Genomic DNA, 16,427 nt, shown 5'->3' on the forward strand with positions numbered 1-16,427 from the left:
CCCAGGACTATTCGGTCGCTCTCCACCTGTCGACTCCACGTCAGTATGACCTGAAGTGTGTTCACACATATCACTCACCTGAGTTATGGCGCAGTTTTGTCACCCACTGATGGAGAGACTCCGGGGTCGGGGCTCGAAACAGATATTCAGAGCCGTCTGTTAATCTGCAGGGACAGATATAAGGAGAGTGCACTGGATGAAGGCTTACTGTGTGCGGGAACGGATCTGAATGCAACAGAGACTATCCTGAGAATCGGGGCCACACAACGGGGGATGGGCTCTGCACTTACTGCAGTCGGAAGCAGTTGTCTCTCTTGGTGTAGTCTGATTCCAGAGTGCATACAGCACCGGTGAGGTGTAAAGGGGGAGCAGAGGCAGAACTCTATGGGGAAGGGAACAGAGGATTACTCAGTACTGTAGATATGAGCGTAAACCATCCCGACCCACAGAGCTGACAATCTAATGGCTCAGTATAAGAGCATAGGAAGGCCTTCATGAGGTTTATATGGGAAGACCATGGTTAATGTTAGTCATGTGATTCATATAAAGAGGTTTTGCAGCGGCGGTGGCGGTGTTTTATGCAGTATTCCATCCCAGCTGCTGCAGAACCTCATAACACATACCTCACCTGCTACCGAACTCCACCGGAAAGACGACACTTCATGTCAATCAAGAAGTTCTGCAGCAGCTGAGATGAGTATTAAAAGGAATAATGTTCTCCTTACTGTAAATTCTGTAAGACTATTACAGTCACTAAGGAGTTCTGCGACTCGCATGATAGCCTGGGCCCCAGCATGTAGGCGACATGTGATGAGTATATAGTATATAGTGCTGCTCCTCCAGAATGCGCCAGGTCATATATGTATAGGCAGTTTTCTATTTTGCCGCCATTGATTTTCAAGAAGAAAAATAACGCCCTGGGCTCCCCATCTAAGACTCACCTTGGTGGAGTGTCTGCGGTCATGGTAGAAGCAGAGGGTCCTCCTCACCAGCACAGCATAGAACGTCCCCCAAGTGCGGCTAGAGGCCTGAGGACAGACGAGAGATTATACCAGCGAATTATAATCCAGCACAGACTTCAAGACCTGCCGTCTGCGGTACAGAGCAACAAGTACTGCCCCAAGCGATACAGAGCAACAAATACCGCCCACAGCGATACCGAGCAACAAGTACCGCCCACTGCGCAGAGCAACAAGTACCGCCCCCTGTGATACAGAGCAACAAGTACTGCCCACTGCGCAGAGCAACAAGTACTGCCCCCTGTGATACAGAGCAACAAGTACCGCCCACTGCGATATCAAGCAACAAGTACCGCCCCCTGTGATACAGAGCAACAAGTACCGCCCACTGCGATATCAAGCAACAAGTACCGCCCCCTGTGATACAGAGCAACAAGCATACCTCCCAACCGTCCCGATTTCCGCGGGACAGTCCCGATTTGGGTGACATGTCCCGCGGTCCCGGTTGGAGGGAGGTATGTCCCGATTTCAACTCAGATCTGCGTCCAGAGGACGCAGATCTGAGTTGAACACACATGCGGCTGAAGGAAGGAGCTGACACAGGTCAGCTCCTCGCTTCCCCGCTGTCCGCCTCTCTCCCTGACACACGCGGCTGAAGCTGCTCGCGTGCTCGCTTCGCCGCTGCCTCTCTCTCTCGCTGACACATGCAGCTGAAGCGAGGAGCTGACCTGTGTCAGCTCCTCGCTTCGCTGCTGCCGCCGGCTCCTGGCTTGTAGACGCGATGTACACGCCAGGAGCCGGCGGCAGCAGCGAAGCGAGGAGCTGACACAGGTCAGCTCCTCGCTTCAGCCGCATGTGTCAGCGAGAGAGAGAGACGCAGCGGCGAAGCGAGCACGCGAGCAGCTTCAGCCGCGTGTGTCAGGGAGAGAGGCGGGCAGCGGCGAAGCGAGGAGCTGACCTGTGTCAGCTCCTTCCTTCAGCCGCATGTGTCAGCGAGAGAGGCGGCGAGGGAGCGGAGGAGAAGGTAAGTTTAATGTGGAGGTGGAACGTGAATCTGGGGGCAGATGAAGGAGAGGACGGCATGACATTGGGGCAGAGATGGGGGACATGAATCTGGGGGCAGAGATGGAGGGACAGGAATCTGGGGGCAGAGATGGAGAGGACAGGAATCTGGGGGCAGAGATGGAGGGGACATGAATCTGGGGGCAGAGATGGAGGGACATGAATCTGGGGGCAGAGATGTGGGACATGAATCTGGGGGCAGAGATGGAGGGGACATGAATCTGGGGGCAGAGATGGAGGGACATGAATCTGGGGGTAGAGATGGAGGGGACATGAATCTGGGGGCAGAGATGGAGGGGACATGAATCTGGGGGCAGAGATGGAGGGGGCATGAATCTGGGGCAGAGATGGAGGGGACATGAATCTGGGGGCAGAGATGGAGAGGACATGAATCTGGGGGCAGAGATGGAGGGACATGAATCTGGGGGCAGAGATGGAGGGGACATGAATCTGGGGGCAGAGATGGAGGGGACATGAATCTGGGGGCAGAGATGGAGAGGACATGAATCTGGGGGCAGAGATGGAGGGGACATGAATCTGGGGGCAGAGATGGAGGGGACATGAATCTGGGGGCAGAGATGGAGGGGACATGAATCTGGGGGCAGAGATGTGGGACATGAATCTGGGGGCAGAGATGGAGGGGACATGAATCTGGGGGCAGAGATGGAAGAGGGACATGAAACTGGGGGCAGATGAAGGGTGTATATGAAACTGGGGGAGAGATAGAGGGGGGACATATAATTTACGGGTGACTGTAGGAGGATTATACTGTGTGCGGGCACATGAAAAATTAACGAGTGGGCGGAGTCAACACAAAAGTGGGTGGGGCTAAATTTGCCATTTTATCCCTCTTTCGGTTCTTCAAAAGTTGGGAGGTATGCAACAAGTACCACCCACTGCGACACAGTAGAGAGTAATCAGTGCCACCCACTATCAAAGAGAACATCAGGTACTGTTTACTCAATTTTTCACTCACCTTCCGCCCTCCGACCTGCAGGACATGTTTCTTCTCCAAGGGGCCTTCCATTAAGTGAAAGTCAAGTTTTCGGGCTACCTGCAATAAAAAGCCAAAGACCAAATGAGTCGTATAAACGCCCAGGTGACCTGTAATACATAGGATACAAGCAGAGGAATCATATAAACACCCAGGTAATCTGTAATATATAGGATACAGGCAGAGGACTCATATAAACACCCAGGTAATCTGTAATACATAGGATACAGGCAGAGAAATCATATAAACACCCAGGTAACCTATAATACCCAGGACACAGGCGAAGGAATCATATAAACACCCAGGTAACCTATAATACCCAGGACACAGGCGAAGGAATCATATAAACACCCAGGTAACCTATAATACCCAGGACACAGGCGAAGGAATCATATAAACACCCAAGTAGTCTATAATACCTAGGATACAGACAGAGGAATCATATAAACACCCAAGTAGTCTATAATACCTAGGATACAGACAGAGGAATCATATAAACACCCAGGGCACAGGCGAAGGAATCATATAAACACCCAAGTAGTCTATAATACCTAGGATACAGACAGAGGAATCATATAAACACCCAAGTAATCTGTGATATATAGGATACAGGCAGAGGAATCATATAAACCCCTCTCACCTTTGACTTGAAGGCTTTCACTACAGTCTGAGGTGAAGGAGTCTGTGGACTTGGCAGTGAATTTCCTTTGCCATTCTCTTCTGGATAACAGTTTTCTGGGACAGGGACTGTATTCTGACTGTTCTCCTTCCATGTGTTGGATCTTTTCTCTGTCACTAACTCTGTAGATAACATGGCTGACGCTGGCAAAGTAAATGTGGCCACCAACATGTTTGGTTCGGTTCCCATCACTACTTGGCTGTATGGCTCTCCATGAGATTCAGATTTCACTGGAGGAAGACTTCCCACAACTATCTCCTTTGGTACTACATGGTGAGATACCTGTGCAGGGGACACTAGTGGAACCTTTTTGGCATTATTCCAGATGCCTTCCAGCTCCTCATCATCATTCTCTAAGAATTCATGGTCTGGATGGAGAACTTCTGGAAGTGAACTGGTCTTTGGGAATATCCTTTTAACAGGTTGAGTACTTGCAGGACTGTAGGAGTCATTTAGGTGGTCTGAGTGTTCAGAACTGTGGCGGACACAGTCAAAGGAATGTGTTGATCTTGCTTGTCCATTACGAGAATGCATTGTCACTCCATAAGCTCCTCCTGTCTCTCGGAGGACTGTAGATGAGGTGGTTGCTTCTACTGTCTCTCGGAGGACTGTAGATGAGGTGGTTGCTCCTCCTGTCTCTTGGAGCACTATAGATGAGGCGGTAGCGCTTACTTTGTCTCGGAGGACTGTAGATGTGGCCATAGCTCCTACTGTCTCTTGGAATACTGTAGTTGCGATGGCAGCTCCTAATGTCTCTCGGATAACTGTAGACATCGTGTTAGCTCCTACTTTCTCTTGGAGAACTGTAGATGAGGTGGTAGTTCCTACTGTTCCTTGAAGGGCTTTAGATGAGGTGGTACCTCCTACTGTCTCTTGGAGGATCGTAGATGAGATGGTTGCTTTTTTCTCTTGGAGGGTACTAGATAAGGTGAGAGTTCCTCCTGTCTTTTGGGTGACTGGTGATGAGGAGGTAACTCCTATTGTCTTTCGGATTTCATTGTGGGAACCTAAAATGTCACAGTTTGGTGAAGCAGCTTCTGGGCTCTTCGATGAATTTAAAGCTTCTTCCTGTCTATCCCAATCAGGGTCAAGATGCTGTAAGATAATAGGAGAAAGCCGGTCTATCTCAAAGTTATCAATGAAGTCCTCTAAATCCTGAGGCTCCTGTGAGCTGGCTGTGGACCTCCCATAACCATGAATGTTCTGCCTACAATACCCAGAGCTACTAGTCAGGGCTTCCAGCCATGCTCTTGTTCCTGACCATTTAGGGTCTCGTTCATTAATGGTCGAATGTTCCTCTGCCACCTCCATCTCATTGGCGGTCAGCTTTGGTTTTCCTGTAGAATATAAGTGTTGGCCACTTCCAGAGTTGTCTGTGGATATCACAGTTATTGCATCTTGGATGTTATCCAAAGTGTGCGGCTCCTTAGAGATCTGTAGGGTCAGGACACTACCTACAGTTAGACGTGGACAAGAACTGGGAATCGTGTGTGGACTAGACCTAGGAGTTTTCAGCTCCAGTTTCTTAGAACAAGTTCCACATTCGGCATCAATATCCTTGCTGAGCGGGTTTTTTACATAGTTTAGAAAAGTTTCAAGCTCAATATTTGGCACTATGCTCTTCTCCTGCTTTGGAGGCCATGTGGAGGTCTCATATCTGGGAGTATCTTTGGTGATGGGTTTTCTGTCTGAGTAAAGTCCCATAATTCCTTGTATTGTACATCTCTGAGCTTTCTCCTTCCTCCTGAGGCTCTTGAAAAAAATGTTGGAACTGATCTTTGGTAAAACATTTTCGGAAGACTCGCTTGAAGGAGACAATGGGTCATGTCCAGAGGGAAGAGTGGCCTTGGAAACTCGCGGCACGGTCAAACTTTGGTAGGTATCTTGTGCTTCTACCTTCATGTTCAAATAAGTGCTCACCTGTATATGAAGGAAGGAAGGAAGGAAGAGATAGATAGATCTGAGCATTAGAAGATCTACAGTACAAGAATGGGACACTCAAGATTGGAAAAATAATGAGATATCTGGGTATGAAGGTGATGGGTGAGATATCTGCGTATGATGGTGAGGAGTGAGATATCTCGGTATGAAGGTGACGGGTGAGGTATCTGGGTATGAGGATGTCGAGTGAGATATCTGAGTGTGAAGGTGATGGGTAATATATCTGGAAGTGAGGGCTCAGCATTCTCCAACAGGAAGCAGTAACAAGCTCAGTGAGACGCTGGGACAGTACCTATTGTGGTTGAGGAGATCGCTGATCATGCAGATATGTCGGGTCACGGTGGGGACGCTGGGGGCCTGTACGCTGTGTCTGGCAAGCCAGACGCCCGGAAATTTAAGGTAAAAATGCCCTCTGTGGGCTTTCCTGGTCTATGTTTTCCTCCTGTATGGTGTACTAAGAGAGTCCTCTTTCTATATTTGCAGATGTCCAGTGATAAAAAGCTCTCTAAGAGGAAGCCCAGGAGTTGTATAGAGTGTCAGCAATTACCTGATGTGCCTGACGTATGTATAGTGTGTGCTCATACTCGGCCTCTCCTACCAGTCCTCGGGTATCTGAATGCTGCATTAGATGCCTCCAACACCTTCTTGAGGATTATCCATCTAACATATGTAGTGTTGCAGCCATGTTTCTGAGGAAGAACAGATGACTGATATGGAAGTCAACAAATTATTATAGTTTTTAAAATTGTGTATGTCTAGCAAAAAAAGAACTCCAAACAATTCTAGCCAGATTTTGCTAAATTGTTTGATTCCTTCATCTCCTCTGATGGAAAACTTCAGAGGTCAGAATCAGACTGACCTGGCGATTTCTGAAGAGAATTTTTGTTTAAAAAGAAGATACTGTAAGTTAATTAAAAATGTTTTAAAAAATATGGAAACTGGACAGTCCTCTCTGTGCAGCCCGTCTCGTCCTCTCTGTACAGGTCATCTCATTCTCTCTGTACAGGCTGTCTCATCCTCTCTGTACAGGACGTCTCATCCTCTCTGTACAGGCCGTCTCATATTCTCTGTACAGCCTGTCTTGTCTTCTCTGTACAGGCCATCTCGTCCTCTCTGTACAGGCCGTCTCGTCCTCTCTGTACAGGCCGTCTCGTCCTCTCTGTACAGGCCGTCTCGTCTTCTCTGTACAGGCCGTCTCGTCCTCTCTGTACAGGCCGTCTCGTCCTCTCTGTACAGGCCGTCTCGTCCTCTCTGTACAGGCCGTCTCGTCCTCTCTGTACAGGCCGTCTCGTCCTCTCTGTACAGGCCGTCTCGTCCTCTCTGTACAGGCCGTCTCGTCCTCTCTGTACAGGCCGTCTCGTCTTCTCTGTACAGGCCGTTTCGTCTTCTCTGTACAGGCCGTCTCGTCTTCTCTGTACAGGCCGTCTCGTACTCTCTGTACAGGCTGTCCCTTCCTCTCTGTACAGGCCGTCTCGTCTTCTCTGTACAGGCCGTCTCGTCCTCTCTGTACAGGCCGTCTCGTCTTCTCTGTACAGGCTGTCTCGTACTCTCTGTACAGGCTGTCCCCTCCTCTCTGTACAGGCCGTCCCATTCTCTCTGTACAGGCCGTCTCCTCTTCTCTGTACAGGCCGTCTCATCTCAGTACAGGCCATCTCGTCCTCTCAGCACAGGCCGTCCCCAGCAGATGGTTCATATCTTCTTAAAGATCAATGGATTACAGAGCTGTCATTTTTATTTAAAAAAAAAAAGGCATATGAATCCCTAGCATGGCAGCCATTCCTGTGTCCAGGGCTTTGTCCAGGTGCTATACCCTTTCAACCTGGAAGACTTTTGGGAGAAAAATTGGATCAGCTCTTGGAAGCAAATAAGAAGACAAGAGCCCTGGTCTTTCTTCAGACCAACAGAAGCTTTAAGCCTCGCTTGTTTTATCAAAGAAGATACGAATGTTCACGAAGAGAGGAAATAATAGACGAAATGGTCAAAGTAAACCCTATCAGAAATTCAGAACTACTGTGACAAAAAAACTGAAGGAAAAACATGAAGATGCGAGTGTTGGCCATCAGGATTTGTGAACTGCAAACACTTTTTCATCCTCGAAAGAGAAATGAAAAAATTCAAGGTGCGGTTAAAATTCTAATGAAATCTACAGTATCTACGATTCATCAAATCATGAAGACTTTGGGGGTTGTTAGTAGTCCCTTGGGCTATGGTACACAGCCAGAGTCTCCAACACAATATGCTTCGTCATTGGAATGAAGAGGATCCTACAAAGAGTTTCCAGTTCAAGGAGTCATTCATCATATCCACAGAGGCCTCTGAAAGGTTTATGGGACAAATTGGAGAAGGTCCGTTCTTCAAACTTTCGAGAGATGAAAGCTGTCAGGTTGGCACTTTTGTATTACAAACTATTTCTCTAGGACAAATCTGTCCTAATTCAGACAACCTAGAAGTGGCCTATTATAAGCAAGTTATTGATGACAAAGTGCAATTGTTTTTGCTCTCTTGGACTGAAGATCTCTGCATATAAAAGATTTCTGAATACCAAAGTGGATCTTCCAAGCCGGACGACACAGACCATCACAGTAGGAACTGAATCCCAAATTCTTTCATATTCTAATAGACAGATGGGCAGTGCCACAGATGACTTTGATGGCAACAAGGAGCAATGCAAAACTTCCAGTGTTCTGTCCCCTGAATTCTCAGGATCACCCGTATTCAGTGGATGCATTCTGCAAGAGTTGGAGACACAAATTTCTTTACGTCTTTCCTCCAGTCCAGATTATCCAGAGACTTCTGCAGAAAATACTGAAGTAAGGACCATCTGTAATAATAATAATACCACAGTTTTGGCCCCCGGAAGGCCTGGTTTCCTCTATTATGGCAAATTTCAAACAATGAGCATTGGCCTCTTCCACAGTATCAAGATCTCTTAATCTAGAAAGATCTGTTTTATCCAGAGTGGAACAAGTTCCATCTTTCGGGCCTGGTTTGTGAAGGGTCAAGATTGAAACATACAGGATTGTCTACATCAGTAATACTTATTTGTAGAGTCCTTTCGGGTTACGGGTAAGACGTAACCTAAAATACCGATCGTTCTTCAACTCCTTCAAGATGTTTTCAAAAAGTCCTTAAGTTTAACACTCTTTATAAATGCCATGAATGATGGGAAATTCTTTGGTCATCTCTTAATGTCAAGATTTTTCAAAGGATTTATTAATCTGAGGCCGAAGATTAAACCTTCTATACCTGTCTCGGATGTATCTGTTGTTCTCAATGCCTTGACATCTCATCCGTTTGAACCTATCCAGAACATTGACCTTTAATGGTTTTCGTGTAAAGTGACCGTTCTAGACACCATTACATCTTCTAAGAGGTTGTGAGAATTACAGGCCTTATCTTCAACAAGTCCGTACTTTAGATTCTTGGCCAATAGGGTCCTCCTGAGAACTTTGCCGAATTTTATACCTTAAGTTCCTTCTTTTCAGAATATCAATAAAGAATCCTTCTAACCAGTCTTCAATCCCTGTCCTGAGACAAGAGACGCTTTCACGCCTTAGATGTTAAGAGAGCTATTCAGGCCTACCTGGAGAAAACCAAGGATTCTAGGAAAGAAGAAAATTTATTCGTACTTTTTTAGGCACCAGGAAGTGGATGAATCGAGTGCTCTGTATTGGAGGCTAATAGATTAGCAAATCTCTCTTTACCAACTACACCAAAGGCACATTCTACGCGCCGCACAGTAATGGGTGAGATATCTCGATGTAAAGGTGATGGGTGAGATATCTGGGTGTGAAGGTGACGGGTGAGATATTTGGGTGTGAAGGTGACAGGTGAGATATCTAGGCGTGAAGATGACAGGTGAGATATATGGAGGTGAAGGGTGAGATGTATGGGTGTGAAGGTGACAGGTGAAATATCTGGTCATGAAGGTGAGGGGTGAGATATCTGGACTTGAAGGTAATAGGTGAGATATCTGGGCATGAAGGGGATGGGAGAGATATCTGGGCGTGAAGGTGACGGGTGAGAGATATTCTGGACGTGAAGGTGATGGGTGAGATATCTGGACGTGAGGGTGACGGGTGAGATGTATGGGTGTGAAGGTGACGGGTAAGATATCTGGGCGTGAAAGTGACTGGTGAGATATCTGGGTGTGAAGGTAATAGGTGAGATATCTAGGCATGAAGGTGACGGGTGAGTTATCTGGGCGTGAAGGTGACGGGTGAGAGATATTCTGGACGTGAAGGTGATGGGTGAAATATCACAAACAAAAGGCTAGCCCTCAGATAAAAGGTGACAGGAAGTGGCTTAATGAGCTAAATCTATTCTTCAATAGATTTGACTCCAAACCAATTGTCCCTTCACCAGCATGTCTGTCAACCCCCCTCCCCTCACACACCAAGAACCAACCCCTCACCGACTGGCAGTAAATTGCAATCTGGCTATCTGATCCTCAAGGAGTCTCAAGTATGTCGGGAAATTAAGAGGATTAAAGCAGACAAGGCCGGTGGACCCGATGGTTTAAGTGCAAGAGTTCTTAAAGTATGCGGAGACCAGTTGTGTGGCATCATCACGCACATGTACAATATGAGTCTAAAGCTGGGAGTGGTACCTCAACTGTGGAAAACATCTTGTGTGGTACCAGTACCAAAGAAACTCAACCTGACGGGCTACAATGACTACCGACCTGTAGCACTGATATCCCACCTGATGAAGGTCCTAGAGAGACTGGTCCTGACACACCTGCACCCCCTAGTGAGCTCCGCTCTGGACCCCCTCCAGTTTGCCTATCGGCCAGGCATTGGGGTAGATGACACCATCATCCACCTTCTTCACAGAGCTCTCTCTCACCTGGAGAAACCTGGGAACACTGTGAGAATAATGTTCTTTGATTTCTCCAATGCGTTCAACACCATTCAACCAGGACTACTGAGGGAGAAGCTGAACCTTGGTGGAGTGGACCATCACCTGTCCTACTGGATCCTACACTACCTGACAACCCGCCCTCAGTATGTGAGAGCCCAGGACGGTGTGTCTGACACTGTGATCTGTAGTACGGGGGCACCACAAGGTACAGTTCTTGCCCCATTTCTCTTCACAATGTACACTGCTGACTTTAGGCACAACTCATCCAGCTGTTACTTACAGAAGTACTCCGATGACTGTGCTATAGTCGGCCTTATCACTGATGGCGATGATAGGGAATACAGAGACTTAAACCGGGATTTTGTTGAATGGTGCCAGCGGAACCATCTCAGGATTAATGCTGGGAAGACCAAGGAGATGGTGGTGGACTTTAGCAAACAGAGAAGTGCTCCGACCCCAGTGGAGATCCAAGGGACATGCATTGAGATAGTCAGGACCTATAAGTACCTGGGTGTGCTCCTCAACAATAAACTAGACTGGGCTGATCACCTGGAGGCGCTGCACAGAAAAGGCCACAGCAGACTCTACCTGCTCAGGAGTCTGAGGGCCTTTGGAGTCCAGGGGACACTTCTTAGGGCCTTTTTCAACTCTGTGGTTGCTTCTGCCATCTTTTTCGGTGTGGCCTGCTGGGGGAGCAGTATATCAACCAGGGACAGAAATAGACTTGACAGGCTGATCAGAAGGGCCAGCTCTGTCCTGGGGAGCCGCTTGGACCCAGTACAGGTGGTGGGTGACAGAAGGATACTGTCTGTGGTGACCTCCATGCGGGTGAACAAATCCCACTCCATGTATGGGACCCTGATGGGACTTGGCAGCACTGTAAGTGACCGTCTGCTTCACCCCAAGTGTGAGAAGGAGCTATCGCAGGTCCTTCCTTCCAGCCGTGACCAGGCTGTATAATCTACATCAGACCAAGCGAAGATCACTCCGCACAGAGAACTGATGATTATGACTATGGAGTCTTCCTTATGTCTTCTTCTGTTCCTTAGTTGCTATGGACTCCTAGTATCTTCTCTTCGCAGCATATGTGTGTCTAGGTCTGTATTATATTACTGTGTATTATCCTGTATCTGTATTACTTTGCTGCTGTAACATACTGAAATTTCCCCACTGTGAGACTATTAAAGGATTATCTTATTTTATCTTATCTTATCTGGGTGTGAAGGTGACGGGTGAGATATCTGGGCGTGAAGGTGACAGGTAAGAGATATCTGGGTGTGAAGGTGATGGGTAAGAGATATCTGGGCGTGAAATTGACGGGTGAGATATCTGGGTGTGAAGGTGATGGGTGAGATATCTGGGCGTGAAGGTGACAGGTAAGAGATATCTGGGTGTGAAGGTGACGGGTAAGAGATATCTGGGCGTGAAATTGACGGATGAGATATCTGGCCGTGAAGGTGATGGGTGAGATATCTGGGCGTGAAGGTAACGGGTGAGTGATATCTGGGCGTGAAGGTAACGGGTGAGATATTTGCGTGTGAAGCTGCATGGCGGGTGATGTATCTGGGTGTGAAGGCGACGGGTTATATATCTGGGTGTGAAAGTCACTGTTGAGGTATCTGGATGTGAAGGTGACAGGTGAGAGATACGTGGTGTGAAGGTCACAGTTGAGGTATCTGGGTGTGAAGGTCACGGGTGAGAGATATCTGGATGTGAAGGTTAGGGGGAGGTATCTGGGTGTGAAGGTCACGGGTGATATATCTGGGTGTGAAGCTGTTCAGCGGGTTCTCATCTCTGAGAAAATGCACGTGTGAAGGAAGAAAGTCTACAACACTCCGGAGTCCTTAAAATTCCAAGACTTTATTTCATATCGATTAAAAAGATAGTCCACATGACAAACATGGTTGTGCTAGTAGGAAAAGTACACACAAGTGGCATAAAATGAACTCTAACGCGTTTCAGGGTTTGCATACCCCTTAATCATGATTATGCGTTAGCGTTCATTTTATGCCACTTGTGTGTACTTTTCCTACTAGCACAACCATGTTTGTCATGTGGACTATCTTTTTAATCGATATGAAATAAAGTCTTGGAATTTTAAGGACTCCGGAGTGTTGTAGACTTTCTTCCTTCACACGTGCATTTTCTCAGTCTGATTGTCCTCATCGGTCCAGAGGCAGAGTCTTGCACCTCCTGGAAGGTCCATGGAAGTGGTAAGCTACAGTCATTCTATTTTTTCTTGGGTTCTCATCTCACTAATATTTGCAGAATTTTCTTTAAAAAAAAATCTAAACTGATTATTTCTTGAACTGCACCAAAAATGCTGGAAAAAAAATGTTGATAAACTTGATTAATAGATTGTTCCTTTTCTTCTGACGCGTTCCCTATAAGGACTTTAGCCCTTTAAGAGGCCATCTTGATCCTCTTGTTTACCTGAATGCTAAGTAAAGGGATTTAGGAGAGTCAGGGGATAGTTCAGAGGTGAGCAGAGATGACATCTGTGTCAGGAGAGTGACACTGCCCCCCAGTGGCCAGGCAAGCAAGAAATCACAGCAAACACAACGGCACAAACCTCTACATGGATTCTATATAGGAGTGGTTCCCCTATAATGTCCCAGAGTCAAGTGGTTAAAAATCCAACTTTCCAACTTTGTATTATGTCATATACTCCAGTCACTTTTAAAGCTGTGGCCATAACTCTACTGTTCTGCCGTACTCCCTAGTCACATCCAGAGCTGCATTCACAATTCTGCTGGTACTTCAGTTTACCTACATAATAGTAGAGTTATGGCCATAGGTCTGGATGTGACTGCAGTACTGGGATAGAACTAATACAAAGCTGGAAAGTTGGATTTTTAACCAGGATGAGTACAGGATGCGTTCCTCACGTGTATAGTGATGATGGGGGAGTCGTACTCTCATCCTCCCTGTCCCATGGGTTAGTGCATTAGTTGAGGTGTAAGTAGCCACATCACTACAAGCCGTCACACGCTACACTCTGATTGGTCGGTTACCTCGTCCACAACTGGAAGCGAAACACGTTTTTTTCTTTTTAAGCTCCCAAATGTGCCCTCTAGAATGCCCTGACAGCGCCTCCAGAAGGACTTGTGGGGTGAGGGCAGCTGAGCGTATGGAAGAGAGAGACATATAGCGTTATATGACGGGGAGGGGTAAATACTGGGGCACACCAGGACGGTCACAGTGGACTGATGGCGGGTAGATAGATGAGGTGCCCAGAAGGGGCGAGAGGGGAGGAAAGTATGAACCTGCAGCAGAGTAAAGGTCCTGCACCTTCTCCCTGACTCATTATCTGCAGCCTCGGCTCTGATTATGAGGGTCTGCCCTGTCCAGGTGGCCCCCCAGGACCCCTTCTCACCATGATGGCTTCCTCCTGCGGTTCGGGGCTCGCAGATCCTGTAGGTAGGTTCTTGGGCTCCAACCACAATGGACCTCTGGTGCACTTCCTGGGGATGTCTTCTGGCACATGTGTCTGCTCCTCCATGTCGGTGCTCGCTGGTGGCCTGCAGGATGGGGGCTGAAACAAGATAGGACTAAGCGCCCTCCTCCTGTACCTGCGGAGTATGGGGCCCCTGGGGGCCGGGCAGGGGGTTGCGTCCTCATCCTCTGGGCACTCAAACTCTTCTAAGGCCACAAAGCTTGGAGTGATCGGTGCTGTAATCTGTGGATATAGAGAAGGAGATCAAGACTACTACTCCAGTTATGTGAGACACTCGACCACCTCACCAGATTCTGAATCTGTGATTATTATGTGATGTGAGATTATAAAGTGATGTGAGATTATAATGTTATGTGAGATTATAATACTCCATGTGATAATGAGGTTGTTACACTACATGTGATATTGACCTGAGGTGCCTCCATATTGTCAGCCGCCTTGTTTGTCTTCACTTTTGGCACCTGACTACCCATAATCTTCTGCTTTTTCTGACACCTCCACCTCATGAGTAACCAGCTGAGCAGCCCCTGCACCTCCTCCAGGCGCTCCCTGATCTGTGGGGTCACCATAATGTTAATTATTAGGATCGGTCTAAATGCAGAACACATAGTGTAGAAAGATGTCAGGAACAATCACTCTCACCATCGGCGCCAGGAGATGATCCTCGCCAATCAGCTTCCAACCAATCCCAGCCAGCGCTTCAAACTCCTTCAGCTTCCCCTCCATGGTCTTCTCTAGCTCCTCCCTCTGCGTTGGGCTGAGACGTCCCCCGGGGCTCTCTGATAGGATTCGACCTCTGGTGACCTCCGTCCATGATCTGTGCAGAGAGGACGGAAATATGAGACAGTGAAGAGGAGGAGATTATAGAGAGAAGAGGAGGAGATTATAGAGAGAAGAGGAGGAGATTATACAGAGAAGAGGAGGAGATTATAGAGAGAAGAGGAGGAGATTATACAGAGAAGAGGAGGAGATTATAGAGAGAAGAGGAGGAGATTATACAGAGAAGAGGAGGAGATTATACAGAGAAGAGGAGGAGATTATAGAGAGAAGAGGAGGAGATTATACAGAGAAGAGGAGGAGATTATACAGAGAAGAGGAGGAGATTATACAGAGAAGAGGAGGAGATTATACAACGAAGAGGAGGGGATTATACAGAGAAGAGGAGGAGATTACACAAAGAAGAGGAGGAGACTATACAGAGAAGAGGAGGAGACTATACAGAGAAGAGGAGGCGATTATACAGAGAAGAGATGGGGATTATAGAGAGAAGAGGAGGGGATTATAGAGAGAAGAGGAGGAGATTATATAGAGAAGAGGAGGAGATTATATAGAGAAGAGGAGGGGATTATACAGAGAAGAGGAGGAGACTATACAGAGAAGAGGAGGTGATTATACAGAGAAGAGATGGGGATTATAGAGAGAAGAGGAGGGGATTATAGAGAGAAGAGGAGGAGATTATAGAGAGAAGAGGAGCAGATTATATAGAGAAGAGGAGGAGATTATAGAGAGAAGAGGAGGAGATTATAGAGAGAAGAGTAGCAGTTTATATAGAGAAGAGGAGGAGACTATAGAGAGAAGAGGAGGGGATTATACAGAGAAGAGATGAGGATTATACAGAGAAGAGGAGGGGATTATACAGAGAAGAGGAGGAGATTACAGAGAGAAGAGGAGGAGATTATAGAGAGAAGAGGAGGAGATTATAGAGAGAAGAGGAGGAGATTATATAGAGAAGAGGAGGAGATTATATAGAGAAGAGGAGCAGATTATATAGAGAAGAGGAGGAGACAATACAGAGAAGAGGAGGAGACAATACAGAGAAGAGATGGGGATTATACAGAGAAGAGATGGGGATTATACAGAGAAGAGGAGGGGATTATACAGAGAAGAGATGGGGATTATACAGAGAAGAGGAGGGGATTATATAGAGGAGGGGAGGAGGTTATACAGAGAAGAGGAGGGGATTATAGAGAGAAGAGGAGGAGATTATAGAGAGAAGAGGAGGAGATTATATAGAGAAGAGGAGGACTCTATACAGAGAAGAGGAGGGGATTATACAGAGAAGAGGAGGGGATTATACAGAGAAGATGAGAAAACTGTACAAAGAAGAGATGGGGATTATACAGAGAAGAGGAGGGGATTAACCAGAGAAGAGGAGGAGATTATAGAGAGAAGAGGAGGAGATTATATAGAGGAGGGGAGGGGATTATATAGAGAAGAAACAAGATAAAGAGATTTTCTTGAGGAGAGGAGAAAATTCTATAAAGAATAGGTGGAGATTAGACAGAGAAGAGGAGAAGATTATACTAAGAAGAACAGGAAGAGGAGGAGATTATACAGCGAAGAGGAGGAGATTATACAACAAAGAGGAGGGGATTATACAGAGAAGAGGAGGAGATTACACAAAGAAGAGGAGGAGACTATACAGAGAAGAGGAGGAGATTATATAGAGAAGAGAAGGGGATTATACAGAGA

The 16,427-nt window shown here is 47.0% G+C and overlaps 1 protein-coding gene across 2 annotated transcripts in view; it reads right to left on the bottom strand.

Annotated features, from left to right (window-relative positions):
• LOC142197189 (uncharacterized) overlaps positions 1–16,427 on the bottom strand; it is a 42,972-nt gene that overhangs the window by 4,605 nt on the left and 21,940 nt on the right. For both annotated transcript variants that reach the window (XM_075267315.1, XM_075267314.1), the window contains exons 19-26: positions 14,598–14,772; positions 14,366–14,509; positions 13,875–14,177; positions 3,656–5,614; positions 2,998–3,075; positions 942–1,028; positions 291–382; positions 79–164 (exon numbers count right to left, since the gene is read on the bottom strand). In XM_075267315.1, coding sequence (XP_075123416.1) covers positions 79–164; positions 291–382; positions 942–1,028; positions 2,998–3,075; positions 3,656–5,614; positions 13,875–14,177; positions 14,366–14,509; positions 14,598–14,772 — 2,924 coding nt within the window. The remainder of the gene's footprint in view (positions 1–78; positions 165–290; positions 383–941; positions 1,029–2,997; positions 3,076–3,655; positions 5,615–13,874; positions 14,178–14,365; positions 14,510–14,597; positions 14,773–16,427) is intronic.

The sequence above is a fragment of the Leptodactylus fuscus genome, chromosome 3 (assembly GCF_031893055.1).
Source record: "Leptodactylus fuscus isolate aLepFus1 chromosome 3, aLepFus1.hap2, whole genome shotgun sequence".
In the NCBI taxonomy this organism is placed as follows: Eukaryota; Metazoa; Chordata; class Amphibia; order Anura; family Leptodactylidae; genus Leptodactylus; species Leptodactylus fuscus.